Source organism: Falco peregrinus, chromosome 11, assembly GCF_023634155.1.
Source record: "Falco peregrinus isolate bFalPer1 chromosome 11, bFalPer1.pri, whole genome shotgun sequence".
Lineage (NCBI taxonomy): Eukaryota > Metazoa > Chordata > Aves > Falconiformes > Falconidae > Falco > Falco peregrinus.
In genome coordinates, this window is record NC_073731.1 from 6,498,593 (window position 1) to 6,511,799 (window position 13,207).

At 40.5% G+C, this 13,207-nt stretch overlaps 4 protein-coding genes across 7 annotated transcripts in view; 1 reads left to right on the forward strand and 3 right to left on the reverse strand.

Moving 5' to 3' along the window:
• Positions 1–950: 950 nt before the first annotated feature.
• MKKS (MKKS centrosomal shuttling protein) lies at positions 951–6,034 on the reverse strand. Its single transcript, XM_027788418.2, has 4 exons — positions 5,044–6,034; positions 4,376–4,551; positions 3,560–3,670; positions 951–3,057 (listed from the first exon to the last, which is right to left on the reverse strand). The coding sequence occupies exons 1-4, from the start codon at positions 6,032–6,034 to the stop codon at positions 2,617–2,619; spliced, it is 1,719 nt and encodes a 572-aa protein (XP_027644219.1). The 3' UTR covers positions 951–2,616.
• On the reverse strand, positions 5,960–6,429 carry LOC129785342 (uncharacterized). Its single transcript, XM_055816575.1, has one exon. The coding sequence runs from the start codon at positions 6,427–6,429 to the stop codon at positions 6,289–6,291; it is 141 nt and encodes a 46-aa protein (XP_055672550.1). The 3' UTR covers positions 5,960–6,288.
• Positions 6,277–9,751, reverse strand: LOC129785341 (uncharacterized). Of its 4 annotated transcripts, XM_055816573.1 has the most exons (4): positions 9,637–9,751; positions 8,855–9,002; positions 8,226–8,455; positions 6,277–6,479 (listed from the first exon to the last, which is right to left on the reverse strand). In XM_055816573.1, the coding sequence occupies exon 3, from the start codon at positions 8,436–8,438 to the stop codon at positions 8,247–8,249; it is 192 nt and encodes a 63-aa protein (XP_055672548.1). In that variant the 5' UTR covers positions 8,439–8,455; positions 8,855–9,002; positions 9,637–9,751; the 3' UTR covers positions 6,277–6,479; positions 8,226–8,246. The 4 variants fall into 4 exon arrangements, with proteins under 4 accessions (XP_055672548.1, XP_055672549.1, XP_055672546.1 ...); XM_055816574.1 differs by lacking the exon at positions 8,855–9,002 and having other exon boundaries at positions 9,637–9,743; XM_055816571.1 differs by lacking the exons at positions 8,855–9,002; positions 9,637–9,751 and adding an exon at positions 9,003–9,059.
• Positions 9,752–9,858: 107 nt separating this feature from the next.
• SLX4IP (SLX4 interacting protein) overlaps positions 9,859–13,207 on the forward strand; it is a 79,304-nt gene continuing 75,955 nt past the window's right edge. The window contains exons 1-2 of the mRNA XM_027788387.2: positions 9,859–10,024; positions 11,344–11,511. The gene's annotated coding sequence lies outside the window, so the exon portion shown is untranslated. The remainder of the gene's footprint in view (positions 10,025–11,343; positions 11,512–13,207) is intronic.

The following is a 13,207-nucleotide window of genomic DNA, read 5'->3' on the forward strand; positions in this document are numbered from 1 at the left end:
GCATTTTCAGGTCATCTTCACTTTGAAGTTTTAAATACCAAATGGGAACTGAAATACCAAATGCAAACTGAAATACTGAACTGAGGAACAACTACATTAAACTGGCATCTTACTTAAATTTGCTGACCTGAGTGATTATAGTATCAGCACTTCTTATTTCTCCTGCTAGGCCTGGAGCACTAACACAGCTGAGAAGGCTGGAGATGAATATTCTTACTTCCTTTGCATTACTGGTAGAATTATTAAAATTTAAATTAATAGCCCCCGAGCAATCTATGGAAGTCAAACAACTGAGGTCATGATCAGAAAACACTTGTCTCTTCGTAATACTTGTGTAATGCTAATTTTTCCCATTGAACAAACTAAATTCTAAAGGGAGCAAGAAAAAAAACAACATAGTGGTTTCCCAGAGGACCTGCAACTAAGGATATTTTATATTGTCAGTTTCAAAACACAGGGGGAAACCTCACCATTTTTGCACCTACGTTTTATCAGAAACACGGGACGTCAGCAGAGTTTATGTTGCTCTTGGATTGAGAGTCAAAATTCTATTTACTTGCATTTTAAACAGTATCCAAACTTGTATTCCTCTTAGGTTACCCATTAAAGATAGTGTCACAGTAACCACTAAAGGTTGAGGAAGACTGTAGTACAACTAAGAACTGAACCTGAACTGTCCATAGGCAGCACTGCCAGCAACTTATTTATCCTTTTCAGTCACACTGGGAGACCAAAATTCATTGTTATTAATAACAGCTATGTACAGAACAATCTTTGGTTCAGGTATAAATGAAATTTTACCTACTTACTGAATTTTTTCCCCACAATTTTCTTATGTGTGATTTTCTTAAAACTGGAGAGGAGGAGGAACAAAATCAGAGCTAACAATGGTTTTATAGGAGCTGTGAATCAACCTTCAGATACAAAGACAAAAGAATACTAGCAACTACTTCAACTTAAATATTGTTTTAATTTTCACTTCACAGCTGTAGTCACTAAACAACATTTTTGCACTGCATAACAAGCTGCTATTATAGGAAGTAAAATACTCTAATTCAACACTCTGAGTTAGAGACGCATAATTACATGAAGTATCACCAAGATTCCTCTGTGCCTTAAGATATACACCATCATTTGGCTTCATTATTCCTGATGTTTTCACATGGTTCATGGTATATGGGAGGATCAAGATATGAAAGGTGCCATTTTAGTAACCAGCTTCCATCTCAACCCTTGTTAACATTCTTCAACAAAATCCCAAATGATGCCTTACAGCACTGAAACAATATTTCAGGTCATAAAAAGATAAGGAATTTTAAATAAATTCTCATTTTTTCCAGTGAGAAAATTATTATTTTTGCTCTTAGAATGAGAAGGACTTTGTACAAAAGGTCTGTAAAGATGTTTTTAATTATATATTTCAAAACTGACTTTACATAACAATTCAACTGCTTCTACTCAGTAAATATATTAAAAACTTAAAGAGACCAGGAAACAAATAAGCAGACTAGTCTATAGCCAACTCAGAGGTTTTCTGGAAAAGCATGTCATGAACAATTTGTCCCTTGTGACTGAAAACAAAGAGGGAGAAGGGACAAAGAAAATGAGTTAGAAGCAAGAAACTGTACCACCCCTTTTGGTCTTACATGCAAACTGAAAATGAGAATAAAGTTTTGATCATTCAGTCTACAGCCTTATTTAAAGATCAAAACAAGTCTGAGCAGCTTAATACCTTACTTCATTAAAAGAAAAGAAGCTAGGCACAGTCAAAGAGTTAATTGAATGGTAAGTGGGACACTAACTTGCAGCTTTGCTTAAATGATAGAAGTATCATTATTTATAATCTGTGCTGTATTCCACAGAAGACAATCAAGGTCCACTTCACAGAAGTTTTTTTCCACACAGTCTGCCATTTCTTTTCGAATCTTCTATTACCTACCTGCTACCTTAAGATCTCCAGGCTGAGTTTTAAAAACTTGCTAAATAAATTACATAAATGAATTAAAATCTTCCAGACATTTAGAAACAAACACTGCATACAGTACGTGGTGCCAAGAACTTCAGAATACAATTTGAAAACAAGTGGCTCAAGATATTTGTAAGGAAAGCCCTCTTTTTTACCTACAAAATTAAAAATATCAGTGACAAAGTTCTGCTGCAATACAAGTCTGTTTCAGTACGTAAAGCTTTTGCTGAGCCTACATAAATTCCAATTCATAACATGTATTTTCTCAGCAAGTGAATCCATCTTTCTATTCCTTTGAAGATGCCACAGAGTTAACATACATCCAAAACTTTGCTTAATGCAGAGGAATATCAAAGTGTCATTCGCTCTTTTGAATACATGAATTTTAATACTCTTAAGTCATACATTACTATGATTTACTGTATATTTAGCTAATCATTTAACAGTTCCTAACAAAAAGTTAAACATTTAAAAATTCTTGAAGGCACAGCAGATTAACTGTCAGTTGAGTACTTAATGGTCAACTGTCTGATTTAATATTCCTGTCTGCTGCACACATTCTAACCATTTGAAGTATCTTAACACATTATATATTACTCTGCTTTCAATCAAGTATCTTGGTGTGCAACATGATTCACATAAGATTAGACCTAATTTTGATCTTCAATTACGTATGAGAGATCCAAAATCAGATTGGCTGTCTCCAGAGCTACTTGTAGGCCACTACACTTCGCAGCAAAACAGTCCAATGTCAGAAAGTCCACAACCTTTACTGAGAGCTCTTTAGGGCAGCCCTGTATAGTAGGAGAGTCAAACTGGCCTTGCAAAAGCCTCCAGTTGAGATTCTCAGTGTTACCGTTAATCCCACAGCCACATTTTGAAACTAAATCTGACCAATTAGAGACAGAGGGAAATCCTGATGGAACAAACCAACAGTGTCCATAAACCATGTCTGTAAGAATTTCTCCTTCATCATGATTCAGAGAGCAAGCTACAGACTCCAGGGAACGGCAAAAACCATCAGCAACCAATTGGTATTGTGTCCGAGAACAATCTAGATCTCTAAAGGTGCTGGTGGACAGACTACAACTCTAAAAAAAAAAAAACAAAACACAAACGAAACACAAAACCAGGAAAACAAAAAATTAGAACACTTTTACAGAAATAATTTTAATCAAACACATCGTACTGTTATTTTGGTTTTTTTTTAAACAGATGGTTCAGTCCTACCAGAAATTGTTCATGTGATAATTACTCCACAATAGGAAAGATTTCTAGACAAGTCAAAACCGAGTTCTGCATGATTATCTTTCAGTACAAAAATTCTACACATTTGTTTTAACACTTAAAAAACACTTACCATAATAGGTATCTAAAGAAAGATTAACAAGTACAAATACAGTATTAATAAGTCTGAAAGACAGAATTAGCACTGACTGCTTCAAATAGACCCGCCCTTTGGTTTATATTAGTAGTTAGACAGCAAAAATCAAACATTAATCTAGAAGTGCTTTAACTATAGCAGTGATGCTATGTAAATTCTTATTTCCTATGTATATTAAGCAGCTTTTAAAACCCTTATGTCTCACATACCTTGTGTCTTATGTATGAAGCCAGGTGAGTTTCTGTACAGCCACCTCCTAATAATGCCAAAGGTTCCTTGATTGTTAACTGTAACACATGTTCTGCAGTTTCACAGGTACGCTGAAAACCATATGAATTTATTGTTACATATACCATGATTAACAGGATTTGTCCCCATTGAAAAAATAACTGAAATAAGATTTTCTGCAGTTTCTGGTACAGACTTCATAAACTTGAAGTATGTGTGGATATAAAGCTGTTGAGTGATTTCCAAAAACCACGTTCACTTTAGGAGAAATTGTCTTTATTTGTCCACACGGTATGGAAAAGCAGGAAGAAAAAAAGAAAAAAAAAAGCTCTGTTTTATTCCTTCTTTGTGCAAACCAGGGTTATAGATAAGAAGTTAATCAGTATCAATGACATTTCTAGAGCAACTATTCAATACAAAACTACGCCTGACTACCATTGCAGGTATTGTTGCTGGCCTTTTGTTGGGCAATTTTTACTTTAGGCTTTCATAGACCAAGTAGTGAGAATGAAAATGTCTATCAAGCACTGGGCTCAAGAACAGGTGAAAAATGTTTCCATCTCAAGACAACTTCCCATATTAAAATAGAGGTATTAAATGAACATGAGCAGTTCAAGGATTTTGAAATTCTTGAAACCACGGCATTTCTTAAGTGCTTTCTTGAAACTGAATACCTAAACTCTAACGTAACTCATTTACATACTGAAAAATCACTTTCCTAAACTAAAAAATATTTTTCATTATTTTTCTGTTAAAAATAGGACTTTTCAAGAAAAGTTTCAAGAAATGTTGCCTACCTTCAACTCATCCCATGCTGTTTCATTTCTGTTACAGAGTATCAAGCTGCAGACAACTGTATCATTAGGAATCAGATGCACAAAATATTTTGAAGCAAAACTCTCAATGCGCACATCTTTCAAACTGCCGTAACAACTAGGAGACAACAAATGTACAGAAGCTATAGGCTTTGAACCTGTCCAGTTAAGAAAAGCAGAGAACAGTTTGTATTACTGTCATCAGAACAGCCATCTGTTGCATTTCATAAAGCATGAACTTTTTTCTCTTGGCTTTTTAAATTTATGTATATTCTTCAATACCTAACATTTTAGTCTACACAGCAAATCACAAACAGAAACAAATGTTTTCAAAGTGCAAGACTTAGCAATAGTTTAAGATGAAAAAGTAATTGTTTCATTCTCTCTAAATAAGAGTTTGAAAATAATCTGTTTCCAAACAGTTACTACAATTGGATACATGCAGTATGTCATCACTAGACCTGCAAAAGACCAGTCTCACCTTAAAAAATGGTTTCCAGATTAGAAAAGAACAACTCTTGCTCAGCTGCTAAGGTAGCACACTGAGAGAAATAAAATCCTTACTCTACAACAGCACCAACCTAGACAGGTTTTTGTTACGACATGAGCGTTAAGGACAATTGTTTAGTACAGAAAAAGCCGCTTGTTACCTGTCATCTGACTCAGAGGTTCCATCAGAGATAGCCCAGCTCTGTCCACAGCGATGACATGGTTTTCTTTCAGATACTGTTTCAAGGATGGATGGATAACTTTCTGGCACACTACAAGGCCAACCTCATCATTAACCAGCTGCTTTCCTACATTAAGCAACTGATTCAGCTCTAATGTTTCTATAGAAATTCCATGATGGACTGTTATAGTTCCTTCTTCAGGGTTGAAGCTGTCTCCTGACATGGACACACAGAAAAGAGCTATCCTGATCATGTTTGAACAAGTTCTTTTGACAGTAGGTGGTTTTGCCAATTGAATTTCTGGTGTTTCTATCAGTAGACCAGGAAGAACCACAGAATCCACAACTCTTCTACCTTTCACAGGTACTATTACACATTTTCCTAAAACAGCATTACTCTCCACATGACATGGAACAGTAAATAAAAAAGCCTTTAAAATCAGAGTGGAGAGATGATCAACTTCAGTTTTATTAAGCATGCAAGCAGGTTTGCTTGTCAATATGCTACGTACCAAGCAAAGAAGAGTCTCAACGCTGCTAAAATCTACCCATATTCGGCAACCACAGGCCTCAGATTTGAGATAGTCCATACACAAACTCAAAAGATGCTTACTTATTTTAATGACAATGCAAGGTGCAACATTCAGGCTTTTGAAGTTTTCAATCAAACTGCAGCACAGAATGGCAGTAAATAAGCCACAGTCACTGAAGCGGGATATATGGTTCTGTACAGAGGCCATCAAAACACTCAGCACACGATGACTGACAGAAAGACGACTGAGTATAGCTGAAGATTGTGAAGTTGTACAAACATAGCCTCCCACACCATTGTGGAGCTGTTTGAGTCTACCAGCAGGACCATAGCAAGATTTTAATATTCCAGTCAGCAGAGACAGTGACTGACTAACTGTATCTTTATTTAAAGGTTCACTAATAAATAACAGAGGCTTTTTAGCTTCAAGACGAGACATTTTTGAAGTAAGATTTTAACTCTGGACAACAAAACAGATTTAATTTTTACTTGGATCTATAATTCATAGCACTTTTAAAATTTAAAGCAGTACACTTTCATTCTTTGCAGCCAAGAGTTAGTACTTCAAATATGAAACAGTACATACAGTACCATAACAGCATTCCTGTGACTGTTCATGATCTCTTTGAATGAAGCTTAAATCTTATTGTGAAGTTCATACATAATGACAGCATTAGGCGGTTTCATTGATGACTAGTTTTTTTTAGCTTCCGAATGTGATTGAACAGATTTTTTTGCAGCAAAGTTTACAAGCATGCTTCCAAAATGGAAACCTATAAGTGACAGCCCTGCCACAAGCAGAAATTTTTTTCTACTCCAGTTTGCTTTCTTCATCTTTTCTTCTGGCAACACTCACAGATTAAAAGCTTCAGAACTAGTTATTCCTACAATAAAAACCAGAAAGATATTAGGATAATCTTATGACAATATTGCATAGCTTGAACTGCTATTTTATTTGTCACAAAAAACTCACATAAACAGAACCCCACAGAACCATTTAGATTAGGAAAGACCTTTGAGATCATCCAGTCCAACTGTTAACCCAGCACTATGAAGTCCGCCACTAAACCATGTCCCGAAGCACCACATCCATGTGTCTTTAAAGATACCTCCAGGGATGGCAACTCAAATCACTTCCCTGAGAAGTCTGTTCCAATGCTTGAAAGCCCTTTCAGTGAAGAAAATTTTCCTAATATCCAATCTAAAGCTTCCCTGCCACAACTTGAGGCTGCCTCCTCTTGTCCTATCACCTGTTATTTGGGAGAAGAGACCAACCCCCACCTCGCTACAACCTCTTTTCAGGTAGTAGAGAGTAATAAGGCATCCCCTGAGCCTCCTTTTCTCCAGGCGAAACAATCCCAGTTTCCTCAACGGCTCCCCTTAAGCCTTGTGCTCTAGACCCTTCACCAGCTTCATTGCCCACCTCCAGACACACCAGTACCTCAGTGTCTGTCCTGTAGCAAGGGGTTCAAAACTGAGCACAGTGTCTGAGGTGCGGCCCCACCAGTGCCACACACAGGGGGCAACCACTGCCCTGGCTCTGCTGGCCACAGTTTCTGACAGAAGCCAGGATGCTACTGGCCTTCTTGGCCACCTGGGCACACTGCTGGCTCACGTTCAGCCAGCTCTGGACCACCACCCCCAGGTCCTTCCTTCACCACCTGCCAGCTTTCCAGCCACTCCTCCTCAAGCCTGTAGCGTTTACTGGGATTGTTGTGATCCAAATGCAGGACCCAACACTTGGCTCTTTGAACCCCATGCAACTGGTCTATACACGCTATAATGCTTTTTAATTGAGAAAACCTACTAGTATGACATATACTACACGCATGTAGTACACAAATTTACGTGTTTGTTAACAGCTTCAATTCTGACCACCAGTTTATATACTGTTTTATTTGTAGGTCTGTAACTAACAGGCCACTATAAAGTGCACTGAACTGTATTGAAGCGTCAAAACTACAACGCTAAACTGTTTTTATTCAAGAACAAAATAACTGAACTACTCAGCACTGCTTCCCAGGCAACCATTTCAGAGACAAAAGCTTTTAATGTTCAAACAACTGTAAGAAATCTTTGCCTTTGAAAAAAAGTTTCTTATTTCAAGATGCCTAGCATACAATTATTTTTTTGAAGTTCTAAAACACTTTCAAACTTAAAGGGATATTCGTTTACATTTGTATGTAATCTCTACAGTATTTAAGACTTCTCTCATACTTAATTCTGTTTGTCATCTATTATAATTACTGCCCTACTACCAATGTAGAATGTGTTACTATGTAAAGTCACAACTTCTGGGCAGTTTTGAACCTGAAAGGACACTGTTGCAGACCCCATCAGTCATAAGAGTTTGACTGGTGCCTTGAAGTTATTGGGAGTTTGGTTTTAAGTATCTCCAAGACCTGCAATACCATCACTTAATACTATCACATGGGACCTAGCAGTAGTTTTTGAGATGTAAGATACATTTTTTGGGTCCATGTAACTAACGGATTAACTCAGCTGCAAAAAAGAATGAAACTCTGGAAGACTAAAATTAGAGCAGCAAGACTGCATCTGTTAGAAAATTCTCATTTAATTTACTCATCTCCTGCCTCAAATATACAGATACAACTGATTAGGCAACTTACCCAAAATACACAGGACTAATGCTATTTTTCTTTATTTTTCTCATTGCTTTGCATCACATATGCCACAATCCCAGGTTCTGGAACAAAGCTCTCTGTCTTCACTTGGAAGAGAGGACTAGACTTGATGTGAAACCAGCCCCAGTGCACCAGCGCAAGGCTAGGTGCCATAACGATCAGAACTTTGTAGTCTTTCCAGATGGTTTTAAGACTCATTGCAAACTGGCATCTACCTAGGTAGAGATAATAATTTATTTTAAATATATTCTAGAAATCCTTTTCCTACTCTGCAATAATAGCAAAGAACAGGTGAGCCTGAATATTAATACCTTTAATTAGTGCAGCAGACATTTAAAACACAAAATGACACAAGGAAGTCTTACTTTGCTAACTTTTTAAAAAAAAGCATAAATAACCTCAATTCAGACATCTTTAACATTAATTGCTGCATTTGCTTCAAGCTTTGCCATACTAAATCTTAAGTATAACAAAGTAATGAAGCTTTATCCAATTACAAATATTACTGCTTCCGATAGTAAATATTCAGAGTCTAAAACAAAGCAGTTTCAAGACACACCAGTATTTTTTTCCCCTCACATTTAATAACATTCAGTAACTAAGCAAGCTCCTACCAGAATATGGAACTTGCTGACCAAACACGCTGCGATGCTGCTGACATCAGTTTACGTTGCCCGGAGTGGAAACTGTGCCTGACTGTCTCAGCCTTTGATCCTCAGAGGCTACAACAGCATCAGTGCAAACACAGTAATTCATCCTTACCTAAAAAGAATGCATAAAGCTCTACTCTTCACAGGGTTTCATTAAGCAGTACCTACCGTAAAGAAAAAAAGGTATACTCAGTCTAGCAAACTAATTTCTTGGTTTAAACAACGACAAAGACACAACTCAGAGTAAATACTCCTACACCTGCCCAACTTTATCCGCCTGGTAGGAGTAGCGTGTCATGCGAGAGGCCCCTCGGCGCGGCGGTAGGAGCCTCGCAGCCTCACGCCGCCCGGCGCACAGGGCCAGGCAGGCTCGCCAGCCACCCAGCCGGCCGCACCGCCACAGGCAAGCCGCGCCGGCTGCCGAGGAGACGCTGAAACAAACGGCGGCCGCCCGGCCCCAGCAGCCCGTTCCTTACGGGCGGGCCAGCGGCAGGGGCTCGACCGCCCTCGGGCACACCGCGACACGTCCCCAGCGACCCACCCTCCCCACCGCCGCGTCCCAGCCACCGCGCAGCACGGGCGCCGGAGGGAGCAGCGGCTGCCCTGGGGCCACGGACAGCTGCGGAGGCCCGGCGCGGCGGGCGGAGACGGCACACCTGAGGCATTTCTCCCTTCTCCTCAGGCAGCAAGGGACCGCGGGCGGGAAGGCGCTGTCCGACGACCCCCGGCACACCCCTGGGGCTCACCTCGGCTGCCACTACGGGGAGGCCTCAGGCGCCGGTGCCTCGGCGGGCGGAGCACCAGGGCTGCGCACCCTCCCCGGCCCCTTTCCGCCCCCAGCGACAGGAAGCGGCCTCACGCAGACCCGGAAGTGTGGCTCGCGCCCCGCCCAGGGCTGAGGCTGCTGCGCGGCCGTATCCCCTCTCGCTCGCCATTGGCCAAGCTCCGCGCCAGGTGATCACAAGGCGCGCTACGCGCTCTGCTTACGGGCGGCCATTTTACCTTCGGGCAGAGTAGGGCGGCCGGCGGCCGCCATTTTGGATAGGGGAGAAGAAGCTCGTGCTTGGCTGCCATCTTGCTTGGGGGCAGAGGAGCCGTTAGAACCCTTGGAGGCAGGCTCAGCGTGGGGAGGAGGTACGGCGCGGTGGCGGCGGTGGACTTGCTACTGCCCGGCTGGGACTCACAGCCGGGAGGCTCTAGGGGGAAGCGGCAGCGCCTCAGTGTTCAGTCTCGCTTTCCTCCCTAGATAAACATGAGGCGATACGCTAGGGGCCGGTGCTGTGGCGCTGCCCTCCCTCTCCCGGCGCGCCTCCCGCAGGGGCCGGCTCGGCGGGTTCCCTGTTGTGCCGGCCTCGCGTCAGCACCCCCTCCCGGCCCGGCGAGGTGCGAGCCTCGGCAGCGCCCGCCGGCCCGCAACACTCGGCCCCCTGGTTTGTGTTCTTTCCCAGCTCCTGCTGTAGGCCCTTTGCATTACTTCTGCGCTCGCCTGCTGGAGCCTGCCTGAGGCGGACGGCCTTGCCCTGGCCAGAACAAGGAAACTTTGTTGTCTGACCTCAGGTTTTTTTCTAAGCTCTTGTATCATGCACCTTTTCTGTATTCATTCTTATCTCTCGCCCTACTCCTGCAGTCGCTCTTCATGATATCTGGTCTTATATTAACGTGTTAATGGATGGGTTTAATTTTAACTTTGTGCATAGTTGCAGAGTGTAAAACTGTAGGCAACAGACAAGTTTTTAATGCCTTATCTCCATACAGAAAGGAGTTTAACAGGTGGGTTTTTTTTTAAGTTTCATGAAACAGCTAAATGCAGTTGCATTTAGCTGTGTCATGAAGCTTAAAAAAATAATTGTTAAACTCCTTTCTGAATGCAATTCAGAAGTACAACTGCATTTAGCTGTTTCACAAAACAATAGCCAGCACCCATCTGTAATAAGCACTCTGATATTCCTCAGAATCTCTCCTTCCTGCAGTTCTATGCAGTTGTCTGGTGAACGGGTAACACTTTTGAAATTGAATTGTTGAACTTTAAAGGAATTCACCTTTGGCAGTTCATGAATGAAGGAGTGTAGATAACAATGACCTTAAAATATGCTAACTTGTTGGAAGGGTAATTTCTAAAGGTTAAGTGGTGAAATGAGCAACAGTGGGCCTAAAAATTCTGAAACTGCAAAATGTGAAGATTCTTGTCTTTTCAGAACTGGAAATGCCTCATTAAATGCATGAGTAGCTGAGTATTACACTGTTCATCCTAAGCTTTAGGATCAGTTCTTAGAAACTGACATATGCTGGATCTGGGCTGGACAGCATTTGACTGATACCTAATGACTGAGAAGTTCAGAAAAATTCTCTTTTATGCTATGATAGTTAATTTTGAACTACAAAATTGGTTAATATTAATTTATTCTAGGGAGTTCTTTGATTAGCATTTGTTTTTCTGTTTCTGCTTTTTTCAGGCCTACATGTGGTAAAGGTGCCCAAAGATACCGGCAGCCTGTGCATGGTTCGCAGCTGTTGTGTTAGGAGCCGCTGTACCTTCAAGCGGGCATGTGTGGCAGTTTTCAGTTCCTCATTCCCACTGTGTTCCAAATTCCCTCACCACAGGAAGCTGCTGCCTTGCTGAGGTAAGATGCTGTTTATCAGCAGGCAGAAGACACTTTAGCTTGCTGTCTGGGAGGCCATGTTTCCTTTCCTGGCTTCTTGTGATGTCTACCATTCCACTTAATGTCAAATTTAAGAAAGAAGGGTATTCTGCCATGTTATTTTTGAAGCATGTCCCACTCTAGTTACAAGGAATGTATGTGTTTTTAATTCTAGATCATGTTTTCTTGTACAGGCTGTCTTACCAAAAATTTAGATGTTGCAATACTCCAAATACCACATCGATATTTTTTTCTAAATATATATTTAGTTTCTGAAAGGAGTTTTTCTGCCTTCCTTGCTTATCTTCACATTTCCTTATGTATAGTTTCCTTTAGAGTTTTGCATTAGTTTGCAACAGATGTGGTGTTCCATGAGAGGTAGTCTTGTTACCAAATAGTAGCAGTTGTAATAGATCTGTGTTTCTTGTGGGTTTTTTAGACACAGAAAATAGGAACTTTTGGGGCTCTCTGGCTTCTTTTGTTGTATAATTGATGGGTGGGTTTCCTCATTTTTCTCATACCTTAGCACTGAATATTTTTTCATTTGTTCAGTGATTTCCTGATGGTTCACACATTAGGTCTATTCTTTTTTGTTTCCTAAGGATTTGCTTACATTTATTCAGTCTGCTCTATTTCCTTTATCTTATCTATATGGTCAATGCAAAGCGTGGAATAGTTGGCATACTCCTAAATCGAGCTTACTCCCACGAAGAGCAAATTGAACCGAAGGTAACTTGTGCATCCTTTTTATTTTTTAATTCTGTTATTTTGTAGGTTGGATTTGGAGAGGATTTCTGACTGCCAGTGGTGGCTCTTACATCAGTAGTAGCAGACTTGTTGCAACAGTAGTTATTCTGGATGGCAAATTGTTTGGAAAAAGAGAGCTGTTACACCAGGATGATTTCAGCTGATTCTTCCATGTGCTTTGCTCTCAAGCAGGCTGTGAGCATTTGGAGAAGAGATAATGCTCTTGCATGTTTTGTTGCAACTTTTCCTCATGTTATTGCTGCTGTGAGGTTTAATGATAAAATATTAGCAGTGCAAGTAGCGTTCTTCAGAGCACAGGCCTGCAGTACCATTGTGAATTGTATGCTATGTGCAGCTCAGTAATTACGTACAATCTTGGTAAACTATGTCCCTGGAAGCATGAGGCAAAGCACCTTGTGTTCTACCATATTACAAGGTGCAAGCAATTCCATGTCAATATTAGGTCTGTTCAATCTTGTCATTGCTGTTGTAGGAGCTCTTAGTTGATGGTGTGCTCCATAGCAAACTATGTTTGTAATTACAGTTTTCCGAACTTCAGGCCATGATTCTAGATGCTTGGAGAAGAGACTAGAGCATTTAACTGTCCTACTTTTTGCTGTTTCTTGCCTACTGTTTCTCCTATTTTTGATATTATTTTGCTTGGGGGGAGGAGGTAGGGATCATCAGTAAAGCTCTAGGTACTAGCCTTTCATTAATATTAAAACCCCAGTTCTGAAATGCTGCTGAGACCTTGTCTTTTTTTTTTTTTTTTTTTTTCTTTTCGTTAAGAGAATCTGATGAGTTGTATGTGCCCAGGTTTTGTGTGTTGTAAAAAGGTTGTGATATATCTTAGTATTTGCTTTTTGGTTTTGCAAGATGGCCTGGGTAGTCCTTCCTTGGAGTTCTTGAACACCGAGAATACAATCTTGTA